Genomic DNA, 17,072 nt, shown 5'->3' on the forward strand with positions numbered 1-17,072 from the left:
AACAGTTCAGGAGCTAATAAGATGTTAAACACGCCCTTCACAGGCAATGCACATGATTCTGTGGAAAGGCCTTACTATCCATAAACTTTCCTTTCATACAATTGAGACTCCCCATAGCCCTATATTTCCCCAAGTACAAAGTATGTCAGACTGTATAAGCTGGATATGCTTCGTCATAAAAAGCAGCTATTTGCTTATGTGTTGTACAATGTCTTTGTAAAGCTTCACTTTTCTGTTAGGCAGCTAGCTTGATCTTTTTTTTTTTTTTTTTGTCAGGGAAAAGAGTCTATTTCAAAAGGCAATTAAAAATATTGCTGCACAGTGTCCAGATTTTTGCAACAACAAACACAAACCATTCACGCACAACAAAAGATACCTCCAGAGTTCTGTGCCAGGGCACTGGGATCACAAACGGAGGACAGACAGATCGTAAAAGAAGTCTTTGAAACTAGAGAGTAGAAAACTAAGCTAGTGGGCTAGCCGAAGAGGTACTGTCACAGAGGGAGTAAGTGGAAGAACTTATTGTGGAAGTACTTACTGCAAAGTAGAGGCATGAAAGAGCAGAAAAAAAGTGGATTCTGTTAGCCATACAACACTATGGATAATGTAAGCTGGCACTGAAGTGCTCACAGCTAGTTTCTAAAATCCCAGCACCAAGGGCCCCAAACTGCTTTACTTGAAAGAGAAGGAAACCTGGAAATAGATAAAATATTTTAACAGTTTCAGAAGCCCCAGTGAACATGATCTGTTTACAAGTATATGGGTAGCCTGGAAATATATCGGAACACACAGTACAACTGCCTCAGAAAAGTTAAGTAAGAATGAGGGTTGGATGGAGGACAGCTTTCAAAATTGTTTGGGTAGCTTTAATCTTGATATTTACAGCAGGAAGTCAGTTTTGCCACTTTAAGACTTTTTACTCCTGTCTTTGCACAGAAAAAATTCAGGGCCCAGCCTTAGCTTTAAAGAACTAAGGCTACTACCCCAGAAACATTCTTGAAGTTCTGCTTAAAAAAAAAAAAAAAAGAAACTGATTTTTATTCATATGCGATTAAAGATGAATAAATGCCAACAGCAGACATCTGCACACGCTGCAGAAGGCAGCAGAGCTCAGGGACAGCCAGTGACCCCCAGACAGGGTGGGCAGTCCTGATCCCAGAAGCCAGCCCAAGGCTGCTTCTGCCTGGAGCAGCACACAGGCATTCTGTCTGACCCTAGCTAACCCATTCCATTCTTGTAACACACAGCTGTTCTTGCTGGGGTTTTAAGGCATTGACTCCCAGCCAAGGAGCTGAACGCTTGCTAGCAAGCCCTGCCCAGCATACAATACCTTTTTGCAGTGCCTCTTTCCATTGCCAAATTGGGTGTCCCCTCTTTGGCTGCCCCCTGTGCTGTGGCTGGCAGCATGGGAGGAATAGGGATGGTGACAAAGGGGAGAGACAGAAGCAGGACTGGGGAGGTGTACTGCAAAATTCAGGGTAACACAAACACTTGAACTAGTGCTAAACGAGGAAGTTAAATGAGCATGATGAGACATCAAGCCAACACAGCAGAGTTAAGTGTGAGTTAATTCACCCACCTACCTGGGGAGGCAGATGTATGCCTATGAACTCTTAAAACTAAATCAAGAGTGTAAACAGAGGACAGAACATTTCTGTGGCTTGCTGGTCTCCTTTGCTTGCTCCCAGCATGGTACATTCATTGCTACAACGCAGTTGCTCAGGAAAAGAAAATAAGATGACTTTCATGCACTAATACAATGCAGTCACAGCTTCAGCATGCAGGCTGCCTCCTTGTTTCATGCACGCATACACACTCATGGAGGCAGACAGTTTTACAGACAGGTCATTGAAGTCAAACAAATAAAGCCTGACTCCCGATGCAAGGAACATTTTAAGAAGTCACTTCATGCCATTTCCTCCCCTCATTTCTTCTGCTCCATTGCATGTGTGACCTTTCTAGCATAATCACTGCCGATTTGTTCTACTAACTAAAACTAAAGGAAATGGTTCTCTGCCACTGAGAGCTGGATCTTCAGCCTCTGCAGAGCAGTTTTGTAGCTTTAGGTTTATACTGGTGAAACTTTCTTAGTATGGTAATACAGTGATGTAAGTTAACACAAAATGATTAGCAAATGTTTCTTCCATATTACGTAAGAAAATCCCGTTAGCTTTTCACCAACGTCTCACCTTATCTGCAGGTATCAATCAAAATCCCACACCAACATCCCAGCCATCAGCATATTGTGTTTGTGTAGGACCAGGTGAAGAAAATTACATATTTGGTCCAAATGAGTAGCTAATTCTTGTCTAGAAAACACATAACCATGCTGGTGTGGTGCAGCACTCAGAACAACTTGTCCTGCTTATGTACCCCACTGTAAGAAAGCCGAGTGGCTTACTGATTAGAACTGGTTTGTGCCTGAGACAGCCCGGGAAGCGAGCAGCCCTGCATACAGCCCTGCATGCAGCCCTACGCATACATCAACTCTTGATTTTGAATTAAGCATTTGAAGGCTGCAAGACGTGAAAAGGGAGTGTCCTAGAGATAACAGATTTCACTTTCTTCTACCTTAACAGCTACCCTCCTGCCTGAATTTCCCCCCTTGTTCTTTTACCATACACAGAAAACAGGCCAATATTACTAAGTTCTGTCACTTAAAAATTAGGTCTGCCAAACTCCTTCCAGAGGGATAGTCTGCAAGCCATTGCCTGAGCAATACAGGAGCTGATGACTGGAGAAGGAAAACACAAAAATTATAGGTGGAAACATCCAGAGAGACTCCACAGCCTCAGATTTCTGTGTGCCTACTGAAAGTCAGTACTTTTTACGTGGAAAATAAAAAAGTCACACTGAAAGCTATCAGGCAATTATGTAGCTTCCTGAAATAAAGGAAGTGGCTTAGCAGTGAGTGAAGCTTTTCAAAAGCTGCTAAATTGCTAATATATTTGTGGAAGGGGGGGGGGGGAGAAGTCTACATTAATGAGCTAATGGAAAAAAAAAATGCTTGCAAGCATAACTTTTTTTTTCTTTTTTATTTATGTAAAGACAGCAAATGATTTTTTGGCTGTTATTTTGTTTGTTTTGTTCTGTTTTCATTGCTGCAAAGACATCATGGTTGCATCACATCAGGTATGTTAGTATGACTTTTTGGATCAGAAAGCACAGATATTAGGGCACATTCTCCTATCGATTTTACACTTAAGTTTTTAAGAAGTATGCACCTGGGAATTCCAGGTTTTCATAAAGCTTGTTATTTCAAGTGGGGGAAGCGGACAGACTAAGAAATACTGCACAAAGCACTGAGGAGTTTAATGGGGTATTTCAGCAGTGAAAATGTTTACAAGGCACATGAACAAAAAAGTAGTAAGAAAATAAGTCCTAAAGCACAACCATCACAAGTGCCTGAAAATTGTTCTTATCATAAAACCAGAGCCTATGTCACATCTTCCTAATACTGCTCCTACAATAAGAAATTCCTCTCCAGCAGGCAGCACAGTAGCCCATAGCCATGAGGCAGAGCAATCTGCACAGTAGTGACGATGCACAGTGGTTCTGCCACCACCCTGTCAGGAGAACCTGCCTCTTGAGCCACCTGCTCCTACCTTCCCACTCTGCCCATGGTTTATATAAAGGAGTCCTAAACACCAAAATGCAAGATAAATAGAAAAATATGCAGATGGATCATTGGAAGTGTAATACCAGACAGAAAAAGAGAAGCTCCATGCTCTCACATAAGCCTGTGCCAAAGTACATGGTGAAAGCAAGGTCTGCAAGGTTCAGTACTTGACACTGCCACAGACTGTTAATTGCTTTAAATGCTCTAGAGAGGAGTTGAAACATATCCTTTCTCTGAGGTTCTTCTGTTTAGTAAAAAGGCACAGAGACGAACTGGCTCAAGCTAAACTGCTATGTGCAGACAGAGAAAATAACTATTTGAAATAAAGCAATGTCACCCCTCTGCCCCTCCTTGAGTCTTCCAGCCCCCTCTGTTAGCTAACACATCCACTGACTGTGGGGGTGACACAGCGAGCAGGCAGTTACCTGCCCTTCCTGGAAAAGGGAGCAGTGGGAAGTCTTAGAAAACTTATAAAATGGAAAGTAGGACAGCAGATTAAAAAAAAAAAAAAAAAAGTAGGAGAAGAGTTTCTTCTTTTCCTTTACTATACAGCATTCACTCGTTTTCTTACAATACGCAGCAGCTACTAACCACACTTATTCAGTGCAGACTCCTTTCAGAGATTTTGAAGGACAGGAAAGCTAATGCTCAGACTTAAAATGCTCTTAATGAGTTATCAACTAAAAGCAGATCATTTTCTTGCTCACATCAGCAACAGAGAGTTATTAAAGAGAAGCTCGGATAGAAGCACACTTTTTATGTATGTGAGAAGATATTTAAGCACTGCATATAATCTGCTACCGCAGAAAATGTGCTGTTAGCCATTTTTAGGGTGAACACTACTTAATAAAAACAAACCAACCAACTTTGTGTCTGCTGCAATCCCACATTATATTAAATACCAAAACTGATGGAAGGTACTTAAAGATGAAATGCTGCATGTTATTTTCAGGAAAATAATTTCTTAAACAGATCCATAAAGTTATTATCTTTATACTAAGTATTAACTCAAAATTAATTGTTTTACTTACTACTCAGTATCAGTGACAGATTCATCTACGCTGGGCTAACACCTACAGAGAATTCTAATGTTTCTTTAAGAAGCACTTTTAAAAACTCATTAATCATAACTGTAATTTTTCAACTGTAGAAATTACGCTGCAAATTTTTTTTCTTAACCACACCGCTGTATAAATCAAACTGAGCAACTTCAGGTACATCCTCAGACCAGGGAGCACTTACATTGATGGGAAGACTGTTTCTTAAAGCTTTTAAGCACATAAAACAAACTAATGCTTTTTGAGACTAAACATAAACATAATTTATGTTCTCATGAGAGATCAATTGATGTGTTTTTAGATACAACTATGAATGTGTTTTGTTTTAAAAGTCTTACTAAACTCACACAACCAAGCGGAAGACATTTTAGCTTTGTACATCATACGCTAACTTTCCTGATCCAGGTTATGACACCATTGCATTCAGTTGTATTCTAGCTGCCGAATAAAGATGTTTTATCTCCACTTAACAAAGCTTAGAATCTATTCTAGTTCTACAGAGACATTATGGGATCAAAATTAATGAAGGAAACATCAATTGCTACCTACCTTGGGCAAAAGCATCCTGGCACAGAAAGGCAACGCCAAACGCCAAGAGTTTAAGGCACAAAAACATGGTTATTTCTGGAAATCAGGCGTATCCTTACGAAGCAGCATGTGTCTCGCTCTGGAAAGCAAAATTTGTGTTATCTCTCCACAAAATAATTTTGCAGCAAAGCTCGAACCAAAAAGGAGAATAACTGGGCACATACATTACACTGCCTGCTTATCTGAGAAGGAGTTGGCTTCCTCTGTTACCCCGACCTAACCACTCGCAAACTTGCAGTGCGCAGTGATGTCAGAGACCATTACTTCTTCAAAAAAATCTTTCAGTTTCCAGGAAGTTAAGAGGGTTTTTCTTAAATTGCTGCAGTAATACTCAGCTTCCTTAATTCAGATGAAATAGATTGTTTTCAGCCATTTCTACAGAGGAACTATCAAGACTTAACTTTTCAAAGGACCGGACTCAAGAAACCATCCTTCTTTTTCTTCACATTCACTTTTCTGTTGCATAAATTTTATTGAGCCTCCTCTCATTTATAGACTGTCAAGATTTCTGTTGAGACAAAAGGAAACCCAAACAATCAGTCAACAAAACACTTACAGTGGCAATAAGACCTTCATAAAATCAGAATTGTATTTTTATTTTTTTGCAAGAATGCAATTCTAGAACTGACAGTAATGACAAACAAATGGATGTAGGCCACCCAATTCTGTTTTCTAATTCTATCTTCAGTTCTTAATTATGTATCCCCCATACAATTCTCTTATCACGATAGTGCCAGAGGACTGTGGTCTATTTCCTGGAGTAGATGCAAGATGGACCGAAGACGTTTATGCCACTGCACGCACTGAGCTAAGACTCAATAACTGGATAAAAAGTTACACACTGTATAGTAGTCTACAAAGGGAATAAATGTTGGAATGGTTTCCTTCATTGGAATATATTTGTTTTTATTTTTCAGGTCTTTCATGCATCACATGCATACATTTACATAATAATTTACAGACAACATAAGTGAACTAAATTCCTCATGAGATTAAATCCAGCTTCTACATGTCCAACTTTGAGTGAAGTCCTATAATACAGGCCAGAATCCTAGATTCCATTCAACGATGTACTACCTCATATAATAATTATTGTAAATGTGTTCAGAAAGAAACTGACATGGCCTAACTCTCCAGAAAGCCCAGTTTTGATACAATAACTTCATCATGCTGGAGTTGTTTTATGTTGAATTTGGACTATAGCTATATATTGTCTGCATCACTGACACTTTAGTCCCTGTTATTCTGGACAAAACCATAATTCTGTAGAGTCCCAGCTGAGTAACATAACTGCATCGTATGGAGAATTTCAGAAAGGGGCTCTCAACAAGAACCAGGTGCCATTTCTATCTGACAATCCCCAGCAGTTTTACACAACCTCTGCTCCAATTTTGGAACTGTCTCCCTAAGAAAAATTCCAGCACAATGAACCTTAGCTGGCTCTGTGATATTTACAAAGCCTTCATATCACTTAAATATTGCATTTATCACAAATGTTATTTAATTAAAGCATCGCTCTTTCTAACCATCATACCATTACAGTACGTTATTTAACAGCTGAGGAAGTATAAGCCATCAATTGCTAAAATTGATGACAAAAGTTACAGATGAAACTCAGGGGGAAATTATAGATTCCAATAATGTATCTAGTCTTAGCAAAGCAGGAAGAAGAAAAATCTCTCATTCCCAGAGTAGATCCCTCAGTCAGTCAGCACATCTATTCCAGTGACCATTGTTTGACCATGAGTTTAACCATTGCCCTGTATCTCAGAAAGAATAAACATTCTTCAAAAACTACATAGTGCCTTTATTTTTAGGCTACTCTCAGGTGAGTTAATATTTCATTTGCTTATAATGTATTTAAATACAAATCACAGCAGTCTACTTGACATTTTTTTCTAGTTGAACAACTGAAGAAGAAATAAAGGATACTGTGGTACTAAAACAGGAGCTTTTCAAAGGCTGAAATTCAGAAGCTGATATTTTACCAAGACTAGCCACGTGCATTTTACCCACAAGATTCTCAAAATAGCTGCATACCTGGCCTGAGAGTGAGGAAGGAAGTGTGTGACAAGAAGCAAAGTCTCTCAAGTTTCCTCCCCTCACAATAAGCCTTTAAAAGCAGGTAATTATCAAACACATAAGCAAAGCTGGATGTTACACACAAGAAGCTCACATCTAGGCAAAACCATAGAATCAGCCAAAGGGCATCAATATACTCTGCTATTATGTACATTAGTCAGAAAAAGCTTAAGTGACTCTTGATCTAAAATCAGGTGTATTAAAGGACCTGAGAACTGACAGAAATCTCAACTCTGCTGGATAACAAAGCAGGGCAGCTTACCTCCCCTTGGCTACAGAAAAGTCACAGAATGGTTGTTGTAGACTTGTTAGGTAGAAGTTAAGGTCCATAAAAGCAGTTGGTCCAGTAACAGAAGGAAGAGAAGATGGTTTGAAAGGGAAATTCCTATAGAAAAAGTCAGTGTAGGGCTGACTTATGTCCAGGATATAGGATGCCTTGCTTCACTTTTCGCTCTATGAGTGATTCCTTGGTTTTGTTAGCTAAAAACAGTGCACTATAAGCAAGCCAAAGAGCTGGCTACAAGTACAGAAAATTCAGTTCCAGCATGGTTCAGACTCGTGCTTAAAGTGATACTATAAAGATGCAATATTTAGATTTTACACTTACTGTTTTGTGTATGTTAAGCACATTTCCTTTCCCATTGCGTTTCATCCACTGTGAAACCAAACCAAATGGAAAGCCTGGGCTGTACCTGCTTACAAAGGAGCTTACAAGGAATAAAGTCACCAAGAAGGCAATTATTCTCAAGTGGGCAACATGCAAAAGAGGGCTGAGGTTTTCAAACACATCTAAGAAATGAGAAAGACGAGCAATGATGTGAGAGAGTAGAAGTTACCAAGGTAAACCAGATAAACTTCTCCATAGCCCCCTGCTTTACCATCTCTGGTTGGATTGTCACACGTTGCTCCAAGAAAACTGGGGTATCCTATTTCTGACATATAAAATAGCTCAGCATGCACACTAAGTATCTACACAGCCTATGCCATACAAAAAGCTGTTCTTCCTGGTGCTTGTTGTGTTAAATGGCATAAAACAAGACAGTGACCAACAGCTACCAATGAGCCCTGAAATCACAGCCTTTTTGTTCTCTGTGTGGTTTCATACCTTCAGGCTTCAGTCTGCATTTTTTTTTTTGCCTACGATGAGGCATTAATACTCCTCACTCTACACAACTTCCATGTTCAAATTTTCAATTTCTGTGTGGTGTCACTTCAGCTTTCATTGCAAAGAATTTTGGCCACGGCACGTTTATTTTAATTTTCCACAGGTACATAACCTGATGCTGTTTTGTGCTAAGGTGCTTACAGAACCTTCTATAAAGCTTTCTCAAACATCTGTATTCGTGAGAAGCCAGTTTGTTTTCTTTTTGGTTCAGAGGCCCCCGAAGTACTAGTTACAGAGAATGCTGTTCAATAAAATGGAAATTCTCTAGATTCTCCATACATCACTTGGATTTAAATGACAAGCACACTTCGCTCTGGATAATAATCTCTACGTGGAAGCTAGTTGGTATGATTCAACTCAGTTATATTCACAAACATGATGGCTACACATCAGAATTAAGCAGTTCTCACAATCTGAAGGCATTAGCAAACACCTTAGCAAACGCTATGAAATGCCGGACAAATTCATCCCAAGGGCAACTCTTTTTAAGTGAAAGGAGCCACCTCCATAATACGTTTCATCCTGTAAAATTAATTTGACAAGATACCTCTGACAATACTGTTCATGCTGAAGAATATATGCTATACTGCTTTTAAATTTGTGTTATTTGCTAGGGAATCTATTGCACAGATACTTTTCCAGGCTTGTTTGCAATTGCCAAGAACAATTTCTTGAGGAAAGAAAACATTTTTACTTAATATGTCATATTGGATCAATTTTTTTTAAGCTCAAGAGTAAACAATACAGCTCTTTGTGCAGGCATACTGCTATGCTGCTATCAACCCTCAGGCAACGATGATTTGACATCTTCATTTCATATGTTGCCTGCATCATCTATATTGTACCTGTTCGGGACAGAGATCAGATTTTGGTATCCCTGAGGCACCATTCACAATCTGGCCCCAAATGAGCAGTATATGTATGATAAGCTCTCAGAAGTGCCAGGCACTTGTTTCTTGCTTACAACTAAAATCATCCTGGGATAACACTAGGCACAGTTAAATCTGAAATCAGTGTTCTTGAATCACTGTGTTTAATGTGCCCTTTAGAATTTACTTCCTTAAGCAGTGACAGCGTGTCCAGAAGCACTGTGCCAGCTTTCCCTGAAAATCTACTCCTCCTCCTTTCTCAGAAATTAGTACTCAGAATTTAGCTTCATAGCATTCAAACCTTGCACAATGAATGAGTTTACTTCATCGTATGTTAGTAGCATCAAATAAAAATTTTTAGTCACAGTGACTTATCCTTCCATCACCCAGTTTGAGAGGGAAAAAATAGATGCAGAACAATGATTTGAATGTTACCCCTGGCCCACTCCTTGTTGAATTCTCATTTGAAACTCCCTTCAATGATGACAAATTTCCTTCTCTTACATTGATTTCTCCATTTTTCCAGTTTCATTTCTCCTAGTTGTAACCTCTAAATTCTCATAGACACATGTGACTTTGTCACATCAAACTTGATTTGTTTCAGCAAATGTACCTGAACCACTACAGCTTAAAACAACAGTGAACTGACTGCCAGGCAAGGAGCCACACTGCAAAAATCATTGACACTCAGGAGCAGGAGTACCCTAGCTGGAGGTATAAAAAGAGCTCCTTTTGCACATGATGATCCTCCATTACCTTCACCAAATCCACCCTCCCATAAGTAAAATTGATTGCTTACAATTAGTTAATCAGTATCTGTTAGTTCATTTGACCAAATTATATACAAAAATACATGAATACTATATAAAAAAATATGTACACGAAATAATATATAAAAAAATAAACGTACCTTACTTGCTACACATGGAAAGTCAGAGTTGTGCCATGTTTACAGAAAAACTGACAGAACACAAGTCAAAATAATAGCAGCAACAACCCCCCAGGAAAAAAAACCCTGCAGCTCTCCCAACGTACTTCCATGCTGGTTTCAAAAGAGCAGTCGCATGCTTAATCATAGTTCACTGGATATTCAGTTATCTCTTGGACATTGTTTCCTGTGGGCTCTGTAACATACTTACAGATACAAAGATAAGTCTGCACTAATGTTTTAAATATCTCAAACAAATATCCCAAACAGAATGGGTTCTTTTTGTTGTTGTTCTTCTTCTTCTGTTTTTAAATAGCATGGCTCTGTCTGGAGCAAGCCAAGACTAGTGCCAGATAGGCTACTGAAGCTGAGTTTGGTATCATGAAAGAGTGGCTTTCTTTGTGAGAGGTCTCCATCCACAAGTAGGTATATTCTGTGCTGTGCTGTTAACTTCTGGCACCGTGTTCTTTTGCACAGGCTGCTTCCCACCTAGGATGCCAGACCCATTGTCATATACTATTAGCTGTAGCCTGCAAGGCCTTCTAGTGTTTTTGCAATCTGTCAGATGACAGTGCTCACATCCAAGAGTATTTATGCTTAATTATTTTTTTTTTAAAGGTACCAGATAACTTTATACCAACTATCTTTCTAATATTCAAATGCTGGTTATTTTGTGGATAATAATGCATTCTTACAGCTGATAGCAGTCATTATGATACAGAAACATAAAAAAGCCTCTCAGCAAGGTATTTACAGACATAAACAAAAAAATTTACCTAGAAGGCTGGTCTGCTTACAGAAATGCTGTTGGTCATCTTCTGATAGCCCATCTCCTACCATTCAGCCTGTTCTGACATATTTTTCTCTCTGGGGCTGTCCAAACGATTTAGACAGATGTCTCCAAAGACAAACATGTGGCAGGCATTACTTCTTCCTCAGTGGCTTCTCAAGAAACTTCCATTATAAAGCTGAAACTGCCCAACAGATGTCTATAATCTTAATTCATAATCTGCATCTTTGAATTTGCAACGGTTAGGAAACCAGACTGATCCTGCAGTCTTACCTTGCACATCGCTGTGCCACAGCTCTATGCCTCAGTTTCCCTGCCTGAAAGCTCTTCCCTTTATATATGTTTACACACACACAATAAGCCAACATAAATCATGGCAAGTGCATAATACTGATACTCAAAAAAGAAGAACAACAAGGCAATGTAAGACAACCAGTGTATCTTGTTTATCCTCATGTTACAAAAACAACAAGTTAGCATATGCAGTAAATTCAAAGTTTACTTAAAGAGAAGTAATTATGAAACATGGAAAGAAGCATTAAAAAAAAAAAAAGTGAACTATAAGCTGAGTTAAACTTTCCTGAGAACTTTCTGTAGCATATAAAGACTTCTGAAATTGTGGAAATGGCATAAAGCTACATCCTGGAACTTAGCTGCTTTTAAAGGAAATTTGCTCCTTTAAAAGAAGTGCTAAAGATATGATCTTGCCACACAACTTCCCTGACTTGACACAGTGTAAGTCAGTGCTTTAAAAAGAGCAGTTTCACAGTACAGGTAAGAAGTGGCAACAAGCTGGGGACAGAGGTAGAAGACACATGGGATGGAATTCAATAGCGTGGAAGAAAGGATACTTGCCACGTGTAACACGTACATCTTCGTAAAAATGTTTTGAGTCAGTAAACTCTCTGCAATGATTATTTAAATCCAAATTTACCAAACTATCAGCCTTTCCCTTATCTCTTCTACATTCATATAGACTTCATCCTTTCTCTTAATCAAGTGCATTACAGTTCTGGGACAAAGACAACACTTCTTGCAGATAAACATAATGGAAAAGGACAGAAAACTGCAAATAAAATCCTGGATTATTTAAGGAAAAAATGAGACCTACAGTTAGGCCCTACTGAAGGTTAAGATCGTACAGCTGATTTTTTAGGTCACATATTCATTTGGACTTCTCCGAATAACCACAGTATTCAGAAATCTCTATGAAAATAATGATAATTGAGTAGATGGAACGAGAACTACAGAAAGTAAATCTGAGCAAAAATGACACGGACTCAATTAAGCACCTCAATTTCATTAAGAAGATTAAAATGCATATTATACAAGACTTTGTTTGTAATTTCAAACATTTCTTTATCACTTCTTATTAATGGATACAATTAAAGTCAACTATCAGAGGTGCAGAAATAATGGAAATATATTCTGTAATAAACATTCAAGAAGGGTTAGCATAAACTATTCTAACCATTCCAGAAAACCTCAAGGAAACATCACTGGGCTCTTAGAAACACACAGAACATGTTAACTGCATACAGTGCAACGAAATGGCCAAAAATAACCCAAAGAGGATGATGAAGGAAGAGCAGGAAACGCTGAAACAGTTCATGCTGTGATACTCCCAAAACACTGGGAATCCTTCAAGGATGTTAACTACAACATTACAGTGACAATAAAACAGTATCCATTTCTATTTGTCATAATGGGAAAAGATCTTCCACGTCTCAAAGAAATATCTCAATTCCCCAACAGCTAACTTATGCTCACATACACACTGCTAAAACTCCAGCTTCTGTTCAAGAAAATGGCCTAACATTGCTGATATTTACATTTGTTTTTAAAATCAATACTAAGAATAGCAGTTTAAGTTCTAACATCACAGAAATACTCCTGCTTCCCATATCAATCTCAGGCTGGCAGATCAACTGAGGTAATGTGCTCTCCCTCCAAAGATAAGCACAAAACATTTGCACATCTGCTCACTGCCTTATAGCACTAAGTTACTTCCTATATTTAGTAAGTTAGGAAATATTGCAAATGAAGCCATGCAATAATTATTTGGCAAGAGGCTCTATCTTCTTCTGACAAAAGATCCCCTTCATAGTTCATGAAATTCTGTGAAAAAATACAGAAGAATATTTAAAACTCTTCTAAGGTAAAAGATGTTAGTTTATTATTGGAGCACTCAGTTTATAAGGCCCGAAAACCCAGAAACAAAAATCAGGGCTTTTCCTTTGGACAGTGGTACACTGAGAAAGATACAAGCATCATTTTCCATTTGCTGGTGATCAGCAATTTACCCCACACAGATCCACAGAGACTCATTCTGGAGGGAGAAGTTTCTGACTCATTTTATCTCCTCCGTTTGTTGGAAATATCCAAATAACGTATCAGGACAGTATCTGATTAAGCAGATTTTATTCACAATTGCAGTGGCGGGCCTCCTGCAAGCAGGAGTACACAGAAAACAGCGTTACCTCTTTGATGCCCTATTACTCGATGCTTATCTCTTTCTCCCCGGTTCCTCACGGGCTGAATACTTCACATTCACAATCTTCCCGATGCTCAACTAAACATACAGATACTGGATAAACAGAAATTGTTGCTAGCTAAGCATATATCGCTAATTAGTTAACTTCTCACATTTGCTCATTCGACACTTGGTCGTTGTTTCTGGACATCTGCTCGTCCTTGCATAGAGATAAGCTTGGAAGGAGGATAGAGGGGAGTATCTTGATGCCTGCCTGTTGCATCCCAACCTACCCACAGAGTGAGGCAAACCTTGCGTAGAGGCCCTGGCTTCTTTGATGTTTGTTAAGTATGTTTTTCTTTTGCTGAGGGTCTCTTATCTAAACAGAATAGCCCATTCCAAGCAGGAATTAATCACATAATTCAGCAACTATACCTCTAAAATATGCTACCAAAATATATGGTATTTCTACCTTTTGACATCAGCTATTTCTAAGGACAAGTTACAAAATACAAATACACTGTGCTCTACTTCTTCAGATCAATTCCCCCTTTTCAGTATCTAATGCAGAAACAACATTCCATTCCTACACGTCAGTATGTGGATGCTTTGGGCACAGGAGATCAACACTGATGCAAAGATAATGCGCTCACGAAAGCTTTTGTAAGAAAATCTACTAATCTGTAATTGTTTTCCTTTCCTTATCCTGCTGTAAAAAGGAGTACAATTTTAAGACAGAAGACGACGGTAGACAAAGGAAGACGAGTCTGCCCACCATGATCTCTCCATACCAATTTTTCACTACCGTTCACAGAGCTCCCAATTTCTTTAATCACAGTCTTTTAAGATCACACACATCTAGCTGCAAAGAATGTGTTTTGTATATCACTACAATATTTGGACAGTGAGAATGACAAATCACAGTCTTGAGGAAGCCAAGCTTCAATTGAACTGCTGAATTTGGGGCGAGGTGCAAAGGAGGGGGAGTTTGGTCTTTTCCCTTTTGTTTGCATGAGGAACACAAGCAAGGCTAGAAAAGAGAAGTACTGAAATGAGATGGGAAGAGATTTCTCTGCTGCTTCCACAGTGCTCTATGCTCTGCTCCAAGGAGAAACAGGAAGTTGAAAAAGTGTTTTGAGAAAGCCTAGTTTTGATGCATGTCTCAGCCAGTGTTGGAAAGCTGAGCAGGCTGAAAATGCAGGCCTTCACCATACAGCCATCCAACCATGTGAATTGTCTGTTCATGACACATCTTATTCATTTACAAGAGTTTTATGCCTTCATTAAAATTCAAATCACTTAAGGAATAAACTAGTTTGCTTTGCATGATCTTGAGCTATTAGACTGTGCAAATCTGGTTTTATAAATCATTTACACCAATTCTCAAAACCTTTTAAAAGTGCTTATTAAGTAAATGAAAGCTCCAAAGGAAAAACAGAACAAAAGCCCATCAAACACATCATCTATCTTGTGTCCATACAAATACCCACTTCAATTACTTTACTGCTGATACTATTTTTATGCTGTGTTTGTCAAACACTTCGTGTATTGGAAGCAAGTTTTGCTTAACTGCGTCATGAGATGCACTTAATGTCTTTGCTGACCACTACTCCACAAAAGACCAGCAGCAGCATCTCCAAGGACTGTTTGCTTATAATTATTACCCTCAAATATGCTATGACTGAAATTAACATAGCTGAACAACAATAAAATCTCCTGCCTGCTGCTTTCTGCTTCTGCCTGAGCTTGGCCTGCAAAGCTTGGCAGTTGTCAGCCTCCCAGGCTGGTTTCGCTTTCTGGTTCCTGTATGATAATTAGCAAGGCCCAGCAACACGGCTGAGCTTCAAAGATTACAACAGAGGTCTAATGAAATCCATAATCCATTTTCCAGCGAAGTGAAATCCAAGCTACACCACACAAGCCAGTTTTTCTCATGGTTTCTCTAGCAGATCTCTCTGAAGGACTCTCCAGAGAACAGCTAAGGTGTTTTAATGCAGCCCACTCCAGCTCTCTGATAAGAAAACACTCCGGGAATAAATGACACAGCAGTGCTGATATCCAGTCCTGCATTTCCCAGCCTTCGCTTAACACATTGAAACATTTCATGTCAGGGTATGCATTCTTACCACTGAACTGCTTGGATTAAAACATTGGTCATTAAATATCTCAGGTTTCATTTTGTACATAGAAGTACAAAGCTCAATGTCACCAGTCTGGCTTTGTAACCCAAATGCCACAAGAGCCAGAACTTGCTTGCTGGAAGTGGAAAAGAACAACTACAGATAATCACTATGCTAATTCAGCAGAACTTATTCAGTCAGTGGCCTCAGGTTCTTCTTAATTGATATGCTGGTTTCTTAGCTCTTGTCAAGATGCACAGGATGATTAGGAGTTTGCACCAAAGCATATGTCACACCAACTCCCAAGTCCTGCAGGACCAGTGAATTCAGTTCTGAGGTGCTGATGGAGTTGCAGAAGTATAGAGAAATTTGAAGTAATGTTCAGATTTGCTGCCAAAATTACCATGGATAGCATTTAAAGGGTCATGTCATTAAAGCTTTAGGGTTTAAAAACCAGAGGGGGGAGGAAAAAACAAAACCAAAACAAACAAAAAACATCTTACCTAGCAAGAGGCTCAGTAACTTAGATTTGTTGCTAGACCTTGAACGATGGGGAAAAATCTCACTAAGTGTTCCCGGGGCCCCCGACCAAAAAGAAGAAGCTTGACTTCAAGAAAGTTCACTTCTGGTTTTCTTAAAAATGAGATGTTGCCCTAGAGCTGTAGGAACCTGGAATCTTAGAATTATTAAATATAACCCAGAGAAGCTTTTAAGTAATCTACATTTTTACCTTAACAGGGAAATGCTTTATATCCAAGCTGCATAAGAAACACTGAGCAAAAATTCTAGATTTTATTCTTAAGCTTTCTTGAGAACACAGTGCTCTTTTTCTTCAGGTTTATAGCTTACAAACAAATATTTGCATTTTGGCATATCAGAAATTTCAAAACCATACCAAATGAAACAGCCATTGTTAGCTCAAGTTTACAGCTAAATACTTTCAAACATAACGTATGGTGCACAGGAGTGAGGCCAAGACATACCCCATTCGTCCATACAGGAGCTACTGCAATTAGTATAACCTTACCGCTGTCCCAGGTGAGTTGTGACGAAGAAGAAAAAGTGAACTCAGAGATGCACGAGCAAGAAATAAGTACCAACTGCACTGAGCTAAATTGTGACAGCATATTAAGAACAAAAATTCTACAAAGATGATCACTCAGTAGAGTGCAGCATCCATCCTCAAGAAGAGTGAAAACGCAATTAGAAAAGGCCACAAACAACTAACACTGAAAATAAAACCTCTGCTCCGGGCAAGGGAAACAAACAGATTATCTTCTCAGGCCATATGCAGCTGAGGTTATTCTGTACAACAATACTGTATAAATCTGAACCAGGGAGGTTTTACCAGGTGTGTGGGGAAGGGGCTGGGGAGTTCGT

At 39.0% G+C, this 17,072-nt stretch overlaps 1 protein-coding gene across 19 annotated transcripts in view; it reads right to left on the reverse strand.

Annotated features, from left to right (window-relative positions):
* Positions 1–17,072, reverse strand: part of PTPRC (protein tyrosine phosphatase, receptor type C) — an 81,222-nt gene that overhangs the window by 52,619 nt on the left and 11,531 nt on the right. For 11 of the 19 annotated variants that reach the window (XM_015290239.4, XM_015290238.4, XM_015290234.4 and 8 more), the window contains exons 1-2: positions 5,430–5,478; positions 5,227–5,344 (exon numbers count right to left, since the gene is read on the reverse strand). In XM_015290239.4, coding sequence (XP_015145725.2) covers positions 5,227–5,293 — 67 coding nt within the window. In that variant the 5' untranslated portion in view covers positions 5,294–5,344; positions 5,430–5,478. Of the gene's footprint in view, positions 1–5,226; positions 5,345–5,429; positions 5,479–5,666; positions 5,774–16,195; positions 16,257–17,072 lie in introns of those variants that run through there. The other 8 variants (XM_046944231.1, XM_046944230.1, XM_046944236.1 and 5 more) reach the window with 2 other exon arrangements.

The sequence above is a fragment of the Gallus gallus genome, chromosome 8, assembly GCF_016699485.2.
Source record: "Gallus gallus isolate bGalGal1 chromosome 8, bGalGal1.mat.broiler.GRCg7b, whole genome shotgun sequence".
In the NCBI taxonomy this organism is placed as follows: domain Eukaryota; kingdom Metazoa; phylum Chordata; class Aves; order Galliformes; family Phasianidae; genus Gallus; species Gallus gallus.